Source organism: Aethina tumida, chromosome 4 (assembly GCF_024364675.1).
Source record: "Aethina tumida isolate Nest 87 chromosome 4, icAetTumi1.1, whole genome shotgun sequence".
In the NCBI taxonomy this organism is placed as follows: domain Eukaryota; kingdom Metazoa; phylum Arthropoda; class Insecta; order Coleoptera; family Nitidulidae; genus Aethina; species Aethina tumida.
The window spans coordinates 29,601,970-29,617,798 of record NC_065438.1 but is presented as its reverse complement, the minus strand read 5'-3'; the positions used below and the strand labels follow the sequence as shown (position 1 = coordinate 29,617,798).

Here is a 15,829-nt window from a genome sequence, read left to right as displayed (position 1 = left end):
CTTTAATTTTAACTTATTTGCTAAAATAAACAAAACAAAATTTGAAATCGATAACAACAGCAGCAAACGATATGGTTAATAATTATTGATCAGTTTCCTTTTCCTTTTTCCTATGAAACGACGGTAACGAATTAAGAAGTTTTTGAATTGTAACATCACATTCCACAGAATTTGGTAAATCCACCGTCGAATAATCCACGTCCTTTTTCTCCTTACTCAAATAAACGTTGGCGAATTTCAATAAAACTTCTGACATCATCATACAAGGTGACAACGTAAAATTATTCTCAATTTCCATTTGTTTCAAAAAATTCTTTACTTCGTCCGTTATTTCTACTTTTATGACATCTTTGGGATCTTTTTCTTTAAACTCCTGTCTTATGTCTTGAAAGTATGGCAATCTGGTCATGATAAAATACGGCACGTTTTCATCGGTGCATGGTATTAAAGCGTAGTACTTTGGAACGTTGTTTTTGACATAAACGCGTCTCGCAAGTCCGTACTTCTTCAAACGCTTTGCTTCCAAAATTAAGTATTTCATCAGTCTGGTTTTGGGTTTAACTACATATGAACCGTTACTATTATCATTTATCAAATAATGCTCCATTAAGTTGTCATCTATAAAACCATAAAGGACAAACTCTTTGAAAGAATCAACATAAAACATGCTCTCGCTTTTGATTGGGATCAACCTGTCACACCTCTTCACACACCTTATCAAATCTTTTCGATCATATGAAACACTGGAATCATCAGCACTTACATATTTCCTAATTACATATCTTGCTCTACGTGAAAAACTAATCTTCTTATCGGTATGTAACATTCTTACCATGCTTGAAGGTATCTTTAAACTTGAACAGATTGTTAGAGGTTCGTTCCATGGTTGTTTCTCATGTGGATTTCTGTAACTATAAAAGAGATGCAATCCAACTGACAAACCACAAACAACAGAATTGTTTGTTTCTTTGATGATCTTCTTTAAATATTGAATGTTTGAAGTTTCTTCCAAAAATTGTAAAGATGACATGCATTTTTGAACATCACCTACTGACTTGATGACCATAGGAAATTTACTAACCTTTGGACCCAAAGCATAAAAATATATTTTATTCTCTTTGATTAGTTCGATTACAGATTTCAGGTAAGTCTCATCATCTATTTCGGTCTTCAAGTCAGATAACAATACCAATTGCTTTGTTAAAATGCCACGGCCTTCATATACATCCTGAATATAATTACATCCCACATATAGAGCTTCAAGCCAGTTTCCTTTACTCGTGGTGACATCCAAAATGTCATCGATTTCGAAAGGTGGATCACTAAAATCTAGTGATTTATTACAGAGGCATATGTTCTCAAATTCGAATTTGTTATCAGATCCTTTGGTGTTTAAAAGTAGAATGCGGATTTTGTCGTTTTGAAACTGTGACCATTGCAGGAAACACACTTTTTTGAGCAGCTTAAATTGTTCCACTTTGTTTTCGGACATACAATCGAAAATGATGACACTGCAATGTTGTTTTCGTGGCGGAGGCATAATTTGTTTTCATGTGTTACCTTTGTATTTATCTTCGTCAACAATGTTTATATTTGCGACCTTTTGATAATTGACAGAAAAATATTAAAATTAACCTCACTTTTAAAAAACTTAACCTCAAAGAGTCGGGAACGTCGGGTCGTATTAACGAAGATGAATTTGTTACCGAAATCGCATGAGGAATTTAGCCAGAAAGAATATTGGGACTCGTTTTTCAAAAAACGGGGTAACAAAGCATTTGAATGGTAATATTTGTTAAAAAAATCATCAACATTTTATCATTTAATATTTCAGGTATGGCGAATATCCGGAACTATCAGAACATTTACATAAATACATAAAAAAACAAGATCAAGTGCTGATCACAGGCTGTGGCAACTCTGCTTTAGGCCAAGACTTATATGACATTGGATATGAGTTTGTAGTGTACTCAAAAGTGTAACCTTTTTATTTTGTCCGCTGTTTTCAGGAAAATCACAAATATTGATATATCCCCAATTGTTATAAGACAAATGTTGTCGCAAAATGAAAAAGACAGGCCCGACTTGAAGTACCTGCAAATGGATGCACTGAACACAACTTTTGACAATGAACAATTTAATGTAGTATTGGACAAAGGCACGTTGGATGCTTTAATGCCCAATGACAACCCAGACACAGTTACCACCATAACAAAATACTTTGAAGAGATCAGAAGAGTATTAAAAATAGGCGGTCGATACATATGTGTCACCCTCTTGCAAGAACACATTTTAAATATACTTTTAAGCTATTTTCCATCCAACAATTGGATGTTTAGAGCGGTTCGTTGTTTTGATGCGGAAAAAAAAGCGATCGAAAATGGTGAAAACGCTTTTCCAGTATTTATAACAATCTGTACCAAATTTAAAGATTTACCTAGAAAAATTCTAGAATTAAATCTGGGTTCGTTTGATAAGATGCAACGTTTGGAATCCGTGGAAGATGTAAAAACTCATATAAGTGGAGCACAACGTGCCTCGTTCGTGTGTTCCGGCTTGAAGCGAAGCTTGTTAAATGAAGATGACGAAGTTTCTTTTGATTTAATGGTACCTGGAAGTGATAAAGCCCGGTTCACTGTTTACGTTGTTGACGTCTCGCCTGCTGCCAAAAATTCGCAGTACGCCGCATTTATTGTACCTCAAGGAAGGTAAAAAAAAAAAATTATTACTATTATTAATTTTTGCATATAAAATATATACGACTATTTCTGATGTATATACATTTAGAGAAGCTGAGTGGATGTTTTCGACAAAAGCGGGACGTAAATGCTTGGTAAAAACGACAAAACACAACAGATTGGCAATTATTACGATGCATCGCGGACAAGTGTACAACTCATTCGAAGCGGTCCAAGACGAACTGTCCGATATCGTTTGTAATTTAGCTCCGGCTAATATGACCACGAAAAAGGTTAAATTGCAAAGTAGTGGATTGTAAAATCCCGTAAATCGATCTATCCGGATTAATTGTTGCAGATTCCGTTTTTGTCTTTGGGTTCCGATGTAGGCAAGAGGACGGTCAGACACGAAGGGAAATCGGAATTATCCGGCGGTTACATAATCGAAGACGTAGAAACAGATACGAAGGAAAAATTCAGACGACTCTTCTTTTCAAGTACTCAAATGGTGATTCAGTCTGAGGCCAAACTGAAAACGATCTTAAAAAAGGGACAGCCAAAAGAAATTGTGGATCTAAACTTTTTATCCTGCCAGCATCACATTTATATGAGTGTAGGTGCGCACTTGGCAGCTAACGGACTGACAAACGCCGTTATCGCTGTGATCGGTCTTGGAGGTGGAAATTTATGCTCGTTTCTGCACAAATTTCTTCCAAATGCGAAGATAACGGGCGTAGACATCGACAAGGACATGCTGAAAATTGCCACCGATTGGTTTGGGTTCCAGCAGAACGACAAGTTGAGCGTCGTCATTGAAGACGGTCTCGAGTTTATCAGAAATGCGGTACGCAGTGAGAAGAAAATCAATGCGTTACTCTTCGACGTTGACAGTAAAGATACGTCGATAGGTATGAGTTGTCCTCCCAAACAATTTTTGGATGACAGTGTTTTGGATGATATTGTTACAATATTGGATTACAGAGGTAATTTGTCTTCTTAAGCCATTAATCCAGTTTTTTGACTGTTCAGTGGACTTTAATTTTTAGGGCTCTTTGTGCTGAACATCGTTCTGAGAGATACTTCGTTGAGGCCGGAAATTCTTTTGAAATTGAAAAAGAAATTCAAAACGATTGTGGCTTACAAGTTTGAAGCAGACGTCAATGAAATTATGATTTGCTCCAAGGATGAAATTGAGGAGGAGAAACTCAAACAGTCTCTTATGGAATCGTGTAAAGTCGTAAATAAATTTTTCAAAAATAAAAACTTGAAATGTGACATTTGTGTGAGCGATTATATCAGTTCCTTAAAAATAAACTCTTGAGAAAATGAACAACTGTATTTCATTAACAACATTATTATTATTTATAAAAATATAGAGATATATAAATAGAAAAATATATATAAAATTACGATATCACATTTAAGAATAGTACTTGTTGACTTCTAGGAACAACTTTTCAAAATTATTTTCGTCGATTATGACAAACTTTTTAGCCGCCCTGCTAAAGTAATAAATATCGCCCGTGTAAATGTCAAACCACAAAGCGTGAATGTGCAGTTGATGTTTTTCCAGTCTTCTTTTTAAAAAGCCATAGCTGGCGATGTTTTGGAGCTGTTGTAACGTATTAATCTGCGACAGTTTGTCTTCTATTGAGAATTGATTGTCCGGATCGATGTATGCCACGAATTTCCTTAAAGGCGTTTCCGCTTGAAAAATTAATGGTTTTGAATAGTCTGTGACCTGCAGCTGCTGGAATTTCTCGAGACTTGATAATGCGTGCGAACACAACCACGCTCTCAACGGAGATATCCTTCTGTTGTCCTAAGAAAAACATATACATAAACATAATCTTTTTAACGCCACATTAATAAATACATACTTGCGACGCGAACTCGCTGTCTTGCAGTTTATACAAAAGATTTATGGCTTTGCAATCGCTGTGTCCGCAAACGATGATGTGCCTTATGTCGTTGACGACGCAACCCAATTCCAAAGCAGCCGGTTCGTTTGTCGTTAACTCGTCCATAAAATGTTGCGAGTGCGGGATTATGTTTCCCGCATTTCTCACTAAAAATACACGATGCAAATATGTAATATTTCTAATATTATTGATGGATGTGTGTGTGTGTGTGTGTATAAATAATGAAATAAACGAAACACACGTGTTGTCGAATTATTATAATTATTTCAAATGCGCGCGGCGTCCTTTGTATTGTAAATTTATCATTATCTAAAACATTCTCACCAATAAACATATCACCCACGTTAGTTTGTGTGAAGCGCGTTGGGATCATTCTGCTGTCTATGCACGTGAAAAATACGGCTTTCGGCTAAAAAACACTTTCAATGACGCGTGTTGCGTTTTTCAGATTTAATTAATTAATTAAACGTCGAATTCGATCGAACGTTCCTCCTTACCGTTGGATTGTCTTTGACTTGTACAAATTGCTGCACCATTTTGTCCTTTATCACTTCTCTGTAACGCATAATCCCTTTTAACAGTTTGTCCATAGCGAAAATTCCTCACCGGACACTTGTTGACGGACGCGTTGCGATATTATTTGGAAAATCGTATGCAATCAATTTCCCCTTCCACCAACACTGAGTCAAGGTTCAAGAAAGTTTGTTTTCAATACCAATTCGAAACGAATTCTATTGATTCGGAATCGTGTGCACATGGTACGAACGCTTTTTTCGCACCGAATCCATTATCACCGCGTATTTAGGGTCAACGTTATCTTGTTTTGTTTTCGGATGTATAGTGTTGACCTTCATCCGCATTAATCGTCCGCTTTTTCTAAGATTAACCAAACTAGTACGTACGATTAGCGCACACTTGTCTGAGTCGTCTTTTAATAAATTTCTGATAAGAAAAAAGAAAAAAAAATAGGACTAAGCAATAAAATTATTTTGAGACACGCACAAATGCGTTCTATGCAAGTCGCAAGATAAACTGTTAATAAAACAGGAACCTTTAATGTTTAAACCACATTTTAACATGATAGACAGTATTAGGCAGTGGAATTGAACTTTTTCTAATCAAGGAATATACATATTGTTTTAGTAATAAAATACGATTTCTCTCATTTTATTTATATATATATTATATTTTTCTAAAAATCATTAATAACCATTATTTAAAGTTGTTTTAAAATATATATTTATTAGGAACTTATAAAATAATAATAACATTTAAAACAATATTATTTAATTAATTTCATACATATTTACAATCAATAATAAAAATATACATGATCCTTTCTCACATTTTTTAATTTATTTTCCGCAATTAATAAATACCCTGATAGGTTCGAAACCAAAGTGAGAAAAAGAGTGGTTGCAAATATCCAACAGTATTCATCAATTTTAACACAGCTCCAATAAAAAGAAGTCGGCACCAAACGCATTTTGTAGTTAGATTTAGCGCCCAATCGACGGAGCTGAACTGGAAACTTTTTCCAGTTTTTCAAAGTGCTTCCTGGCATTTCTGATATTGATTAAAGTCACTTCTGATGGAATCTGTGGATCAGACATGCAAACCATTACATATGTATTACTCGTAAACATATCAATGTAAGCTGCAAAGGCAGAATTCCTAACTTCCATGCTTTGAAACTGGGCAGCCAATTTGGAACATGACAGTTTGAACTGTTTTATTATGTTTGAGACTTTTTCAAATCTGTGCACGTCTCTGTGATGTTTTCTCTGACAATGTGATATGACTAAAAATGTGGCTCTTTCGAACAGCAACACCTCATCAGCATCAACTATGTTGGCAAATTGTTGCAAGCTGTGCTCCAATTCCTCAACATTTGGGATTAACATGTAAACAATGCTGGACCAGGCACGGTACAGAGTTTCATCCCAGATTGAGGTTCTGAAACATGTACATTCCATAGGTTTGCTCAATTCTTTCAAGTCATTTTCCCTCTCTTTAAAAATTATATCCCTCTGCTCCTCTGTCACCAAGTCCATTTTGTGAATGAGACAGAAGATTTTGGCATTCGATGAGTTTTGCATTATGGCTTCCACACATGTCTGATAATAGTGCATATCTTTTTCCAATTCCCTACTTTCCACGTCAAATACGTAGATCAGAACTTCGACGTTTCGAAAAATATTGTCGCGTTGCGAAGCGAAATAATTCTCCATGAATGCTTCTTGACCGCCGCAATCCCACAAATTCAATACCAGATTTCCCAGGAATCTCACATGAGAATGTTCAACATCAACTAAAAATTATAACCATTAGATAAGTTAACGAGACGTTCTGAAATTTATTATGTACTTGTAGCTCCCAGACGTCGTGTGTCCCTCGCAATATAATTTGCAAATATTATGGATCTCATACTGGTTTTTCCGGATCCACTTTTACCCATAAGGAGCACCTGTAACGATTTCTTTTACGAAAACGTACTAATCGTTTCAATTTTCTCACCTTTTTCTTCATTTTGATCTTTTTGTTTTTCAGTCAATTACTTTTTCTTAATTAATTAGAAGATGAAATGTCAACACACAGTTCCACAACAATATGACCCAGACATCACATCACAGAATAACAAACCTGAGTGTATTTAGCCTTAAAATCCCTAATAGCTGTCACATACAAAATAGATGCACAAATTACAAAGTTATTTTAAAAATGTTACGAATGAAAATGTGAGTAGCTACTTTTTGGGGTTTGTAACATTATTTGTGATTGTTTTAACAATAAATAAAAGTATAGGAAATGGACACGTCCAATGGTACAGTGTTTTTAGTACGGTGACAAATAAAAAATCCCTACCAGTTGTGACTGTCAATAGATTGTTCAACATACGTCCGTATTTTTTATCTCCCTCTATGTGACGAAATAAACAGAGATGAAAGAAGATCAGATAGTGGTCCATCATTTTAAACATGACTAAAATGGTGGTCATCAAAATTCTTATCTGTTTTTAGATATGGATTTTGTACATATCTTCCTCTAGAGTACCCCGTTTAAGTTTAAGATTAAAATTGAAAATCGCACGCGAAAATACGCGATTTCACTTGGTTTCGTATATACAGTGCCTGTAACAATTAGGGTGAGTACCATTCACAACGGCCTTTCTTTCTTAACTGGGAAACGAAATAAGTGCCCCTCCCAAGAATTGTCTGCAAAGAATGCTCAAAACGAACTCGTTTTTCAATTTCAGTGATAATGTCATCGGATGACGAAAAGCCACCAGCACCCCCTGTTCGATTGACCTCGAACAGGGGCACAGACCTGGTCAACAGTTCGATAGCGGTGGACAGGCCGCTGCCGAAGGAGCCCGAGGACATAGACAAGAAAAAAAAGACGCCGAAATCAAAGAAAACCGCTAAGTCCGTCTATGCCTCTGAAAAGCCCAATATATCTTACCCGACTGATTTTCAGCACACTGTTCACGTCGGTTTTGATCCCGTCACTGGCGAATTTACGGTAAGTTTTCCGCACTTTTTACTACATTCATTTGAAACTTGTTCAATGTAGGCGCTTGTTTTTTTTTTTAAATTGATTCAATTAATTGTTGAACATTTTGTTCCAAGCTGCCCCTGAAAGTAAGTAAAGTAAAGATGTTTTTGTTTAGTTGCATCTAGAATTCCAAGCACATACAGTATGACTTTCGGTCACTGCATGATCAAATATTCATTTTTAACGCGTTTTACATTTACAATAAATTCGTTGTTTGTCCGTGAATCATTGATTGTAAACATGTTTGACTATCTAATATATCACTTAAAGTAAATATTGCTGCATTGATATGGTGTATGAATTTTAATTCTGTTAGTTTTTCACTTGGAAAGATAAATAAAATTGAATTAAACAACAATCAATCAGCGATTCGCGTATAATTTTAGTTTGTTAGCATTAGTATGCACATTAGAAGTAGGTGAGCATCGGTGCGTGGTCTGCGAGTCACACTGACAACAATTTTTGTTCTCGTTACTTATAGGGTATGCCGGAAGCGTGGTCTAGACTGTTGCAAAGCTCTAACATTACGAAGCAAGAGCAGAAGAACAACCCGCAGGCGGTCATCGATGCCATAACGACGTTCTACGATCAGCAGCCGAAGGAACAGTCGAACACCAAGTACATGACCAAGGCCACCACCACCACGCATTCGGGTTCGTCGTTGAGCCGCGTGTCGAGTTCGAGTCCGAGCAGCACGACGCCGACGGACGGCGAGAGCGGCATCCACATCTACCACAGTCCCGCCCACGCACCCAGCTCCGAAATCGAGGAAGACGTTCCGCCCCCGCCCATCGCCAGTCGTCCCGAGCGCACCAAAAGCATTTACACGAAACCGGTGGACGACGCGAATCCGACGCCACCGCACGGCCTCAGTCCGGCGCACGGCGCCTCGCAAACGGCGCACCTTCACGCGCTGGGCGCCAACTCGAATGGAGGCGCGGCTCCGCAGCAGGCGCCGGGTGCGCCCGCCCTCGACCGCAACAAGAATCAACAGGGCTCGGAGATGTCGCGCGCCGCCTCCGAGAAACGCAAGAAGAAAATGTCCGACGAGGAGATACTGGAGAAGTTGCGCAGCATCGTGTCCGTGGGCGATCCCACCAGGAAATATGTCAAGCTGGAGAAGATCGGACAAGGGTAACGTAGCACTTGTATGTGCGTCGCATGCACATCTTAACGATCTGTTCGTGTGTGTTTTGGTATAGGGCGTCGGGAACCGTGTACACGGCGATCGACAATTCGACGGGCATGCAGGTGGCCATCAAACAGATGAACTTGTCGCAGCAGCCGAAAAAAGAACTGATCATCAACGAGATTCTAGTCATGAGAGAAAACAAGCACAGCAACGTGGTCAACTATTTGGACAGCTATCTGGTGAACGAGGAACTCTGGGTTGTGATGGAATACTTGCCGGGCGGTTCCCTGACCGACGTGGTGACCGAGACATGTATGGACGAGGGTCAGATCGCGGCCGTCTGTCGCGAGGTGCTCCAGGCTTTGGACTTCCTCCACTCCAACCAAGTGATACACAGGGACATCAAGTCTGACAATATTCTGCTGGGCCTGGAGGGCTCGGTCAAGTTAAGTAAGTAGCCGACCGTAGTAGCTAAACGGCGTTCGTTTCATTGATCTCCTCGTTACAGCCGACTTCGGGTTTTGCGCTCAAATTAGTCCGGAACAGTCGAAGCGGACGACGATGGTGGGCACTCCGTACTGGATGGCGCCGGAAGTGGTCACCAGAAAGCAATACGGCCCTAAGGTAGACGTGTGGTCGTTGGGCATAATGGCCATCGAGATGATCGAGGGCGAACCGCCCTATCTGAACGAGAACCCCCTGCGCGCCCTCTACCTGATCGCCACGAACGGCAAGCCGGAGATCAAGGAGCGGGAGAAACTGTCCGAGGGCTTCCTCGACTTCCTCGACGCCTGTTTGGCCGTCGACGTCGACAAACGCGCTTCGGCACGCGAACTTCTCAAGGTAGGAACTTTCTTCCGCCGAGTAGCCGGCCGATTGCCGAATTGCCCATTGACCGTTCCTGTTTGTTTCAGCACCCGTTTTTGAAGCTGGCACGGCCGCTGACGAGTCTGACGCCTCTGATCTTGGCGGCAAAGGACGCCGCAAAAGGTCACTGATAGCCGAGTGCGCCTTCCGGGGCCGCCTTCTTACTACTGTATTATATACTTGTGACAGACTATATCCCGTGCAGCCCGCGAGACTGTCCGAATTCGTTAATTCGTTTCCACGGCTGCGCGGGTGCTATTTTCTTAGGGACGTAAGCATTTAAAAATAGAGCCATGTTTGTATAAATGACAGGAGACTGTGCCTAATTTCACAATAATGCACACGCGGGTCCGGAGGAGGCGACGACGCCGTCGACAAAACGTTCGAAATTTAGACGTTCTGTGATACTGTATAAAGTTGTAGTGCTGCAAAATTTGTATTCGTTCATCATCCGCGTTACGTAATCCTAGTACCGTTGCCATTGACGCGTCGCCACGCTCCGCTTTTCGGGCCCGACAAACTACAAACTGCTGATCGCAGTTCCATTGTTATTTTCATTGTTATCGAATTTGTTGTTGTACTCTGGACATTTATTTTTCATACGTTAAAAGCATATTGAATGTATGCTGGTTCGAATTAAAACCGTGTCTAGAGATTAGTCTAGGCTCCAACAAAATATTGGTTTCCCGCTTTAAAAATTGTCTTGAGCTGGGCAGGCAGTTCCATCCTTTCACATGTTTTATCGCTAATGAGTTCTTATTAGACTTGTAGTATTTATTATCACTATTTTTATACGTATTCATTACATTTTGTTTATTGCTTTCATTGTCAATCTATTATATTTTATATAAACGCCATTTATTTATTGTATTTCATTCTAATATATATTTTTTACGAGATAATGGATTTAAAACAAATACATAAATATATAAACGCCTGAAAAAGGGGTCTACAGTGTAAATGAAGATGGATGAATGAGTCAGAAAACTAGTTATAGTATTTTTGCACTAGTATTTATGAACAAAACATATGTGATTGCGTAGACATATTGTTGCCAATGAAAGATAGTGTGTGGTATGAAATAAAATCATTTTATAAGCATATTCTTTTTTCTTTCCGTCTCTCCTCTCCTCTTCTCTATATGACACTTTTGACACAAACTGGCTGACTGACTGACTGACTGTCTATCTGTCATTTATTACTTTACTAATTTTATACACCGCATAATTTTTGTGAAGACTACTCCCCCACCGATTCAAAAATGAGCACAGAAGATCTAAGTCCCAGAAAAGCATTAATAAAACCGGGACGACTGGTTTTAAGAAGATCCGTTTCGGAAACCAAAATAGACTCGCTTTTTCCTTTCAATTTGTCACTCAGAGAAGCGAAATCGTGCAACGTGAGCATGGAAGAGATCGCCAACAAAGAAACGGTCGGTATAAATTTGAAATAAAAAACACACACACGAGTTTTTACTTGAAATGCCATAGACTCTCGTATCGCTTCAAATTAATAATAATGCCCCGTGTAATTGTAAGTTCCCGCTTGACTCGTTTGATGAATAAATCATAATCATTTCAGTCGTTCACGTTGGAAGACTTGTATAAAACCGAAGACCCGAACGACGGCGAATTCTTCGAAACGAAAGACATGGGAGCGAACCAAATGGTCACGATGAAATACGACATACTGAACTCGCAGGGACGCAAACATTCGCTCTTCGAGGTCGCTTACAAGTGGAAGAAGGATTGTCGCATCTGGCTCTGGAAGAACAGTGACGAGTTCAAGAGGAACAGATCCGTTGCAGAGATGAATCCCACAAGATTTTAAACGATGTGCCATTTTTGCCAATATGTATGTGTGCTTTTAATAACTTGTATTTGTGATTATACCAATAAATGGGATTGGATTTTTAATTCGCATTTTATTGCCACTATTATCAAGTTGCCAGTGTGCGTGCCTAATGTGACCATTATTATTTTAGTAGGCTTTGGAAAAAATTAAGTGGCATTGTTTGCAGTCACCATGGATGTTTTACTTTCAAAACTCATTTATACTGGATCGGTTCTGCCACTGGTAAGTGGAATGCAATAGTTGTTGCAACATAAAATGATGGCCGGGGCCGATCCTCAGTCGTTCTCGTTCGAGACCAGGGACATCGGCACCAACACGATGGTCACGATGAACGGCAACATCCTAAAGTCGAAAGGACGCTGCCACACTATGCACGAGGTCGCCTACAAGTGGAAGAAGGACTGCCGCATCTGGCTCTGGAAGAACGACTATCAGTTCAAGACGAAGCGCTCGATCGCCGAACGCATTGCGGAGGGCATGATCTACGAGGCCGAACAGTTCGACTGACAACTTTGTTCATTTAAAATTAGTATTTAGTTGGTAGATTGAACACCTGACACACTGACCGTTCGTAATGTAGGTTTTCGTTTTTTGGATTGAATAATCCACCAATGTTTTATTAATCAATATTTCACTGTAATGACTTTAATGAAGATTCACTTTTGTCCATTTTGATACCTAACTTTCTATATATTTAAAGACTGTTCATCCTGACACTTCCAATAAATTAATTTGCAAAAAAAGATTTAGTTTTATTTTTTGTAAACTTCTCGAAAAACGAAGAAACAAATCACACACAGATTGAAAGATGTGTTCGGGTTTTTAATTAGTCTTAACATTAAATATATCTACGTTTGTTGGAATTATTTTCTGACGTTTCACTAACTAGCATGAGTGGCACGTTGGCCGTTTTTTATTTGCTTTGCGATTTTGGTGTCCATATTTTAAGATGAACACAACGAAATTTCTAAATCTGTTATATTTTAGTAAAAAACTTTTCGTTCTGTGTATATCAAAAATGTGCCTGCCGTGTGTAGAGCACAATTAGGAGAATAAAAACAAAAGTAATATATTTCTAAACGCAACAAATTTATTTGATAAAAACGATCCATTACTACTGGCAAGTCTCTACAAAATCGATGGGCTGTTCAGTGATAAGAGGCGAGCCTTCTCCGCACTCGAATCTCTTGAAATCGACTATCTCGACTTGGTGCTTGTTCAAAACTTCTTGTACAGTCATCGATTCGTCCAAAAGGTAGTCCTGGTGAATCAGGCACGTTTCTTCGTCCCTTTTCGCCGCAGGTTTGTCTTTAGCACTGCCAATTTTGAGGGGATTCATGCCGACCACGTGTTGGCACAGTTTCTTCCCCAAGTCTTCTAAACTTTCGTTATCCATATTATCTGTTTTTCGTGAAACAAACAAATTAGCGGGGCCATCGAGGACGACACAGAAAGAGAGAAATAGTCCTTTTACCTGAGTTAGATTTAAGCGCAATTAAACCACAAAGTCGTCCGAAGAGCACGTTGCCTTGTGAATTTCCCGATGGATGCGCGTATCCGACAATTTTTGTATCCTCACCGGCTTGTAAACATGTCGCGCGTTTCAGGGACGCGTTTTCCCCGACAACGCCGATCATGAGTGCCAAGTGATCGGATAGGGGTTTACCGTCGTCGGCCTTCAGACTGCCCAACTGCTCTGCACTCAAGCTACTCTGAATGGTCTGGAACGAACGAGTCAGTCAATAAGGAAGGAATAATAATCAGTAATTGGATCGGATGACTGCGGTTCTTACCCGGGAGACGGATTTGGTTTGTGGGCGCGCCTGGGAATGAGAAAAGTTGAGGCAAACTTTTGTTGCCGTTTCAACGATTTTCCGAAACTCCTGGTTCCGGGCCACGAAATCTGTTTCGCAGTTTACTTCCACTAGGACTCCGTGCGATTTATTAACGGCGACTCCAATTAAACCCTGCGACGTTTGTCTACCTTCTAATTTTGTTGCCTTCGACCAACCCAAAGCCTGAGCCTGTTCTCTTAACCAAACCTCAGCCTGAAACCAAACGATTCTCAACCCTTGTACAAAACAAGGGAACACTCACCTTTTCCAGGTCGTTGTTGTGCATTTCAAGAGCTTTCTTACAGTTGGAGAATGTGTAACCGGTTTTCTTTCGGAGCGCCGCCAACACCGATTTCTCTTGGCTTGTGGACGAAAAGAATCGCGTCCATACTCTCGTGCATATCTGTTGGAGGATGAACGCAACGATTAGGGCGGCTATAACTCCGAAACCGTATGCGTAATGGATCATTTTGTGTTCGCAAAAATTTTGATCTGACTATCTGACCGAACGTGCCGAAATCGATTTAATGTTTTATTTATTCTGGCAACTGTTGCCAGGTTCGACAAAACATTTGTTTCAACACACTCGAATAAAACAACAGTTGTCAGGCAGTCGATTGTCAAGTTTGCTATGAAATGTTTGGTGTCAGCTAATTGAAGGTCTGTAAAACGTACCATTTTTCTTGTTTTTCTTTTTTTAAAGTGACCAACTCCGGTACACCACTTCTAACCTCACTTTAATCGAATGACATAACTTTATTCATTGAACAGCGTTGCCAAATCCGTAAACGTATTCCTTACATATTTTATACGTGATTTCAAGCGATAAATGTCATACACAAACATTTAAATAAATTGGTAATTTACTTAAATTATTTGACTTCATAAGCGCACAACACATAATACAAGAAGTGCTACAACTGAACATTTTAAGTCTGAAAATATTATTTTATTATGGTGGGGAAGGAAAAATAAGTGTGGTGATTAAAATTAATAAGTTAGTTACTTTTTTATTTAAGCTGAAAGAGAAGGTAATTTTCCAATTACCCAGATTGTTGAAAAACTCACTTTGCGTTGCCAGTTGCCAGATTAACTAGTCTCGTTCTGAACCCACCTGAAATCATTCAAAAACGTTCTATTAAAATTGATGTTACATTGATAAATAAAATTATCATTACCTTTAATGCCCTTTTCCTGTTGCCTTATCGTCTTTCCAATGGTACATTGAGTCATCAGGCTAAACGTATCCAAGGTATTTATAAGAATTATTTGCTCCTCTGTAACAATAATAATAATAATAATAAATCATAATGCAATTTGATTAAAACGTATAGCTTATATTTGATTTAATAATGAATAACTAAATAGTAAACATAAAACATAAAATTTATATAAGTTAATTTGATCGAAATAAGTTTTTATCGATCGGGACAATGTTGAATTCATTTCCGAGTTTAATTAGAACGAGTGAAAATATTGTATTTTATATTTTTCCCATTATTTAATATACGAGTCTACATTGTTTGAAAGTTTAAATGAGTTAATTTGTCCAACAGTAAAAAGAACTCTTCAAATGAAATTCAAAGTGGTTTACCGAAGACTTACCGGTAACTCTTATCTAATATCTATGTAATTGAAATCCTTAATTAACCTAATCAATTGTCTGTCTTATAATAAATGAGTGTAAAAAGACGTACCGTTAACCATCTTAAAGGGTATAAACGTATCCACTTATCAATTAAAGCACTAAACACATCACTAATTAATCGCAAAAATGACTAAACCGACCGCACCACCGAATAAATTAGCGCACCGACCGATCGATACTCGGTTCGATAACGTACTGACTGATTTCACGACACGACTCAAGGACGACTCACCCCTTGCGACAACTTATGTAATTACGTAAGTCTGTGCCGAATATTTTTCTTTGTCTCACAAGTTAACAATCGACAACAAAATCCGTTCCCTTGCCGACATCCTCTC

At 38.8% G+C, this 15,829-nt stretch overlaps 8 protein-coding genes and 1 long non-coding RNA gene across 11 annotated transcripts; 4 read left to right on the top strand and 5 right to left on the bottom strand.

Annotated features, from left to right (window-relative positions):
* Positions 1-78: 78 nt before the first annotated feature.
* LOC126265282 (uncharacterized) lies at positions 79-1,228 on the bottom strand. Its single transcript, XM_049966240.1, has 2 exons — positions 1,082-1,228; positions 79-911 (listed from the first exon to the last, which is right to left on the bottom strand). The coding sequence occupies exons 1-2, from the start codon at positions 1,096-1,098 to the stop codon at positions 83-85; spliced, it is 846 nt and encodes a 281-aa protein (XP_049822197.1). The 5' UTR covers positions 1,099-1,228; the 3' UTR covers positions 79-82.
* A 419-nt stretch (positions 1,229-1,647) lies between these two features.
* On the top strand, positions 1,648-4,011 carry LOC109607645 (eEF1A lysine and N-terminal methyltransferase homolog). Of its 2 annotated transcripts, none has more exons than XM_020024119.2 (6): positions 1,648-1,785; positions 1,835-1,957; positions 2,010-2,708; positions 2,788-2,971; positions 3,037-3,661; positions 3,725-4,011. In XM_020024119.2, exons 1-6 carry the CDS (start codon positions 1,694-1,696, stop codon positions 3,997-3,999), a joined length of 1,998 nt encoding a protein of 665 aa, XP_019879678.2. In that variant the 5' UTR covers positions 1,648-1,693; the 3' UTR covers positions 4,000-4,011. The 2 variants fall into 2 exon arrangements, with proteins under 2 accessions (XP_019879678.2, XP_019875061.2); XM_020019502.2 differs by having other exon boundaries at positions 1,674-1,766.
* On the bottom strand, positions 4,000-5,587 carry LOC109607648 (beta carbonic anhydrase 1). Its single transcript, XM_020024123.2, has 4 exons — positions 5,098-5,587; positions 4,925-5,009; positions 4,559-4,746; positions 4,000-4,500 (listed from the first exon to the last, which is right to left on the bottom strand). The coding sequence occupies exons 1-4, from the start codon at positions 5,188-5,190 to the stop codon at positions 4,099-4,101; spliced, it is 768 nt and encodes a 255-aa protein (XP_019879682.1). The 5' UTR covers positions 5,191-5,587; the 3' UTR covers positions 4,000-4,098.
* Positions 5,588-5,870: 283 nt separating this feature from the next.
* Positions 5,871-7,267, bottom strand: LOC109603053 (ras-related GTP-binding protein A). Its single transcript, XM_020019503.2, has 3 exons — positions 7,118-7,267; positions 6,968-7,067; positions 5,871-6,911 (listed from the first exon to the last, which is right to left on the bottom strand). Exons 1-3 carry the CDS (start codon positions 7,127-7,129, stop codon positions 6,100-6,102), a joined length of 924 nt encoding a protein of 307 aa, XP_019875062.1. The 5' UTR covers positions 7,130-7,267; the 3' UTR covers positions 5,871-6,099.
* Positions 7,268-7,586: 319 nt separating this feature from the next.
* Positions 7,587-11,255, top strand: LOC109603064 (serine/threonine-protein kinase Pak). Its single transcript, XM_020019515.2, has 6 exons — positions 7,587-7,745; positions 7,857-8,122; positions 8,637-9,289; positions 9,358-9,737; positions 9,796-10,130; positions 10,202-11,255. Exons 2-6 carry the CDS (start codon positions 7,862-7,864, stop codon positions 10,283-10,285), a joined length of 1,713 nt encoding a protein of 570 aa, XP_019875074.1. The 5' UTR covers positions 7,587-7,745; positions 7,857-7,861; the 3' UTR covers positions 10,286-11,255.
* A 74-nt stretch (positions 11,256-11,329) lies between these two features.
* On the top strand, positions 11,330-12,070 carry LOC126265283 (uncharacterized). The gene is made up of 2 exons (XM_049966243.1): positions 11,330-11,586; positions 11,736-12,070. Exons 1-2 carry the CDS (start codon positions 11,416-11,418, stop codon positions 11,982-11,984), a joined length of 420 nt encoding a protein of 139 aa, XP_049822200.1. The 5' UTR covers positions 11,330-11,415; the 3' UTR covers positions 11,985-12,070.
* A 64-nt stretch (positions 12,071-12,134) lies between these two features.
* LOC126265284 (uncharacterized) lies at positions 12,135-12,705 on the top strand. The gene has a single exon (XM_049966244.1). It carries the CDS (start codon positions 12,264-12,266, stop codon positions 12,513-12,515), a length of 252 nt encoding a protein of 83 aa, XP_049822201.1. The 5' UTR covers positions 12,135-12,263; the 3' UTR covers positions 12,516-12,705.
* Positions 12,706-13,076: 371 nt separating this feature from the next.
* On the bottom strand, positions 13,077-14,654 carry LOC109603054 (elongation factor Ts, mitochondrial). Of its 2 annotated transcripts, XM_049966241.1 has the most exons (5): positions 14,519-14,654; positions 14,106-14,246; positions 13,802-14,056; positions 13,483-13,729; positions 13,077-13,409 (listed from the first exon to the last, which is right to left on the bottom strand). In XM_049966241.1, exons 1-5 carry the CDS (start codon positions 14,519-14,521, stop codon positions 13,123-13,125), a joined length of 933 nt encoding a protein of 310 aa, XP_049822198.1. In that variant the 5' UTR covers positions 14,522-14,654; the 3' UTR covers positions 13,077-13,122. The 2 variants fall into 2 exon arrangements, with proteins under 2 accessions (XP_049822198.1, XP_019875063.1); XM_020019504.2 differs by lacking the exon at positions 14,519-14,654 and having other exon boundaries at positions 14,106-14,384.
* A 237-nt stretch (positions 14,655-14,891) lies between these two features.
* Positions 14,892-15,663, bottom strand: LOC126265287 (uncharacterized). The gene is made up of 3 exons (XR_007547819.1): positions 15,541-15,663; positions 15,022-15,120; positions 14,892-14,957 (listed from the first exon to the last, which is right to left on the bottom strand). It is a non-coding gene; the product is annotated as an uncharacterized LOC126265287 (long non-coding RNA).
* Between the last annotated feature and the right edge of the window lie 166 nt (positions 15,664-15,829).

Coding starts and splice junctions, on each gene's coding strand:
- LOC109607645 (XM_020024119.2), top strand. CDS start 1,694: ATGAATTTGTTACCGAAATCGCATGAGGAATTTAGCCAGAAAGAATAT. Junction 1,786..1,834: donor GGTAACAAAGCATTTGAATG/GTAATATTTGTT, acceptor TTAATATTTCAG/GTATGGCGAATATCCGGAAC. Junction 2,972..3,036: donor CTAATATGACCACGAAAAAG/GTTAAATTGCAA, acceptor TAATTGTTGCAG/ATTCCGTTTTTGTCTTTGGG.
- LOC109607648 (XM_020024123.2), bottom strand. CDS start 5,190: ATGGACAAACTGTTAAAAGGGATTATGCGTTACAGAGAAGTGATAAAG. Junction 5,010..5,097: donor AAGTCAAAGACAATCCAACG/GTAAGGAGGAAC, acceptor AGTGTTTTTTAG/CCGAAAGCCGTATTTTTCAC. Junction 4,747..4,924: donor CGTGGGTGATATGTTTATTG/GTGAGAATGTTT, acceptor GTGTATTTTTAG/TGAGAAATGCGGGAAACATA.
- LOC109603053 (XM_020019503.2), bottom strand. Junction 6,912..6,967: donor ACGACGTCTGGGAGCTACAA/GTACATAATAAA, acceptor TATAATTTTTAG/TTGATGTTGAACATTCTCAT.
- LOC109603064 (XM_020019515.2), top strand. CDS start 7,862: ATGTCATCGGATGACGAAAAGCCACCAGCACCCCCTGTTCGATTGACC. Junction 8,123..8,636: donor CCGTCACTGGCGAATTTACG/GTAAGTTTTCCG, acceptor CGTTACTTATAG/GGTATGCCGGAAGCGTGGTC. Junction 9,290..9,357: donor CTGGAGAAGATCGGACAAGG/GTAACGTAGCAC, acceptor GTTTTGGTATAG/GGCGTCGGGAACCGTGTACA.
- LOC126265283 (XM_049966243.1), top strand. CDS start 11,416: ATGAGCACAGAAGATCTAAGTCCCAGAAAAGCATTAATAAAACCGGGA. Junction 11,587..11,735: donor AGATCGCCAACAAAGAAACG/GTCGGTATAAAT, acceptor TAATCATTTCAG/TCGTTCACGTTGGAAGACTT.
- LOC126265284 (XM_049966244.1), top strand. CDS start 12,264: ATGATGGCCGGGGCCGATCCTCAGTCGTTCTCGTTCGAGACCAGGGAC.
- LOC109603054 (XM_020019504.2), bottom strand. CDS start 14,312: ATGATCCATTACGCATACGGTTTCGGAGTTATAGCCGCCCTAATCGTT. Junction 13,730..13,801: donor AAACCAAATCCGTCTCCCGG/GTAAGAACCGCA, acceptor CGTTCGTTCCAG/ACCATTCAGAGTAGCTTGAG. Junction 13,410..13,482: donor TGCGCTTAAATCTAACTCAG/GTAAAAGGACTA, acceptor CACGAAAAACAG/ATAATATGGATAACGAAAGT.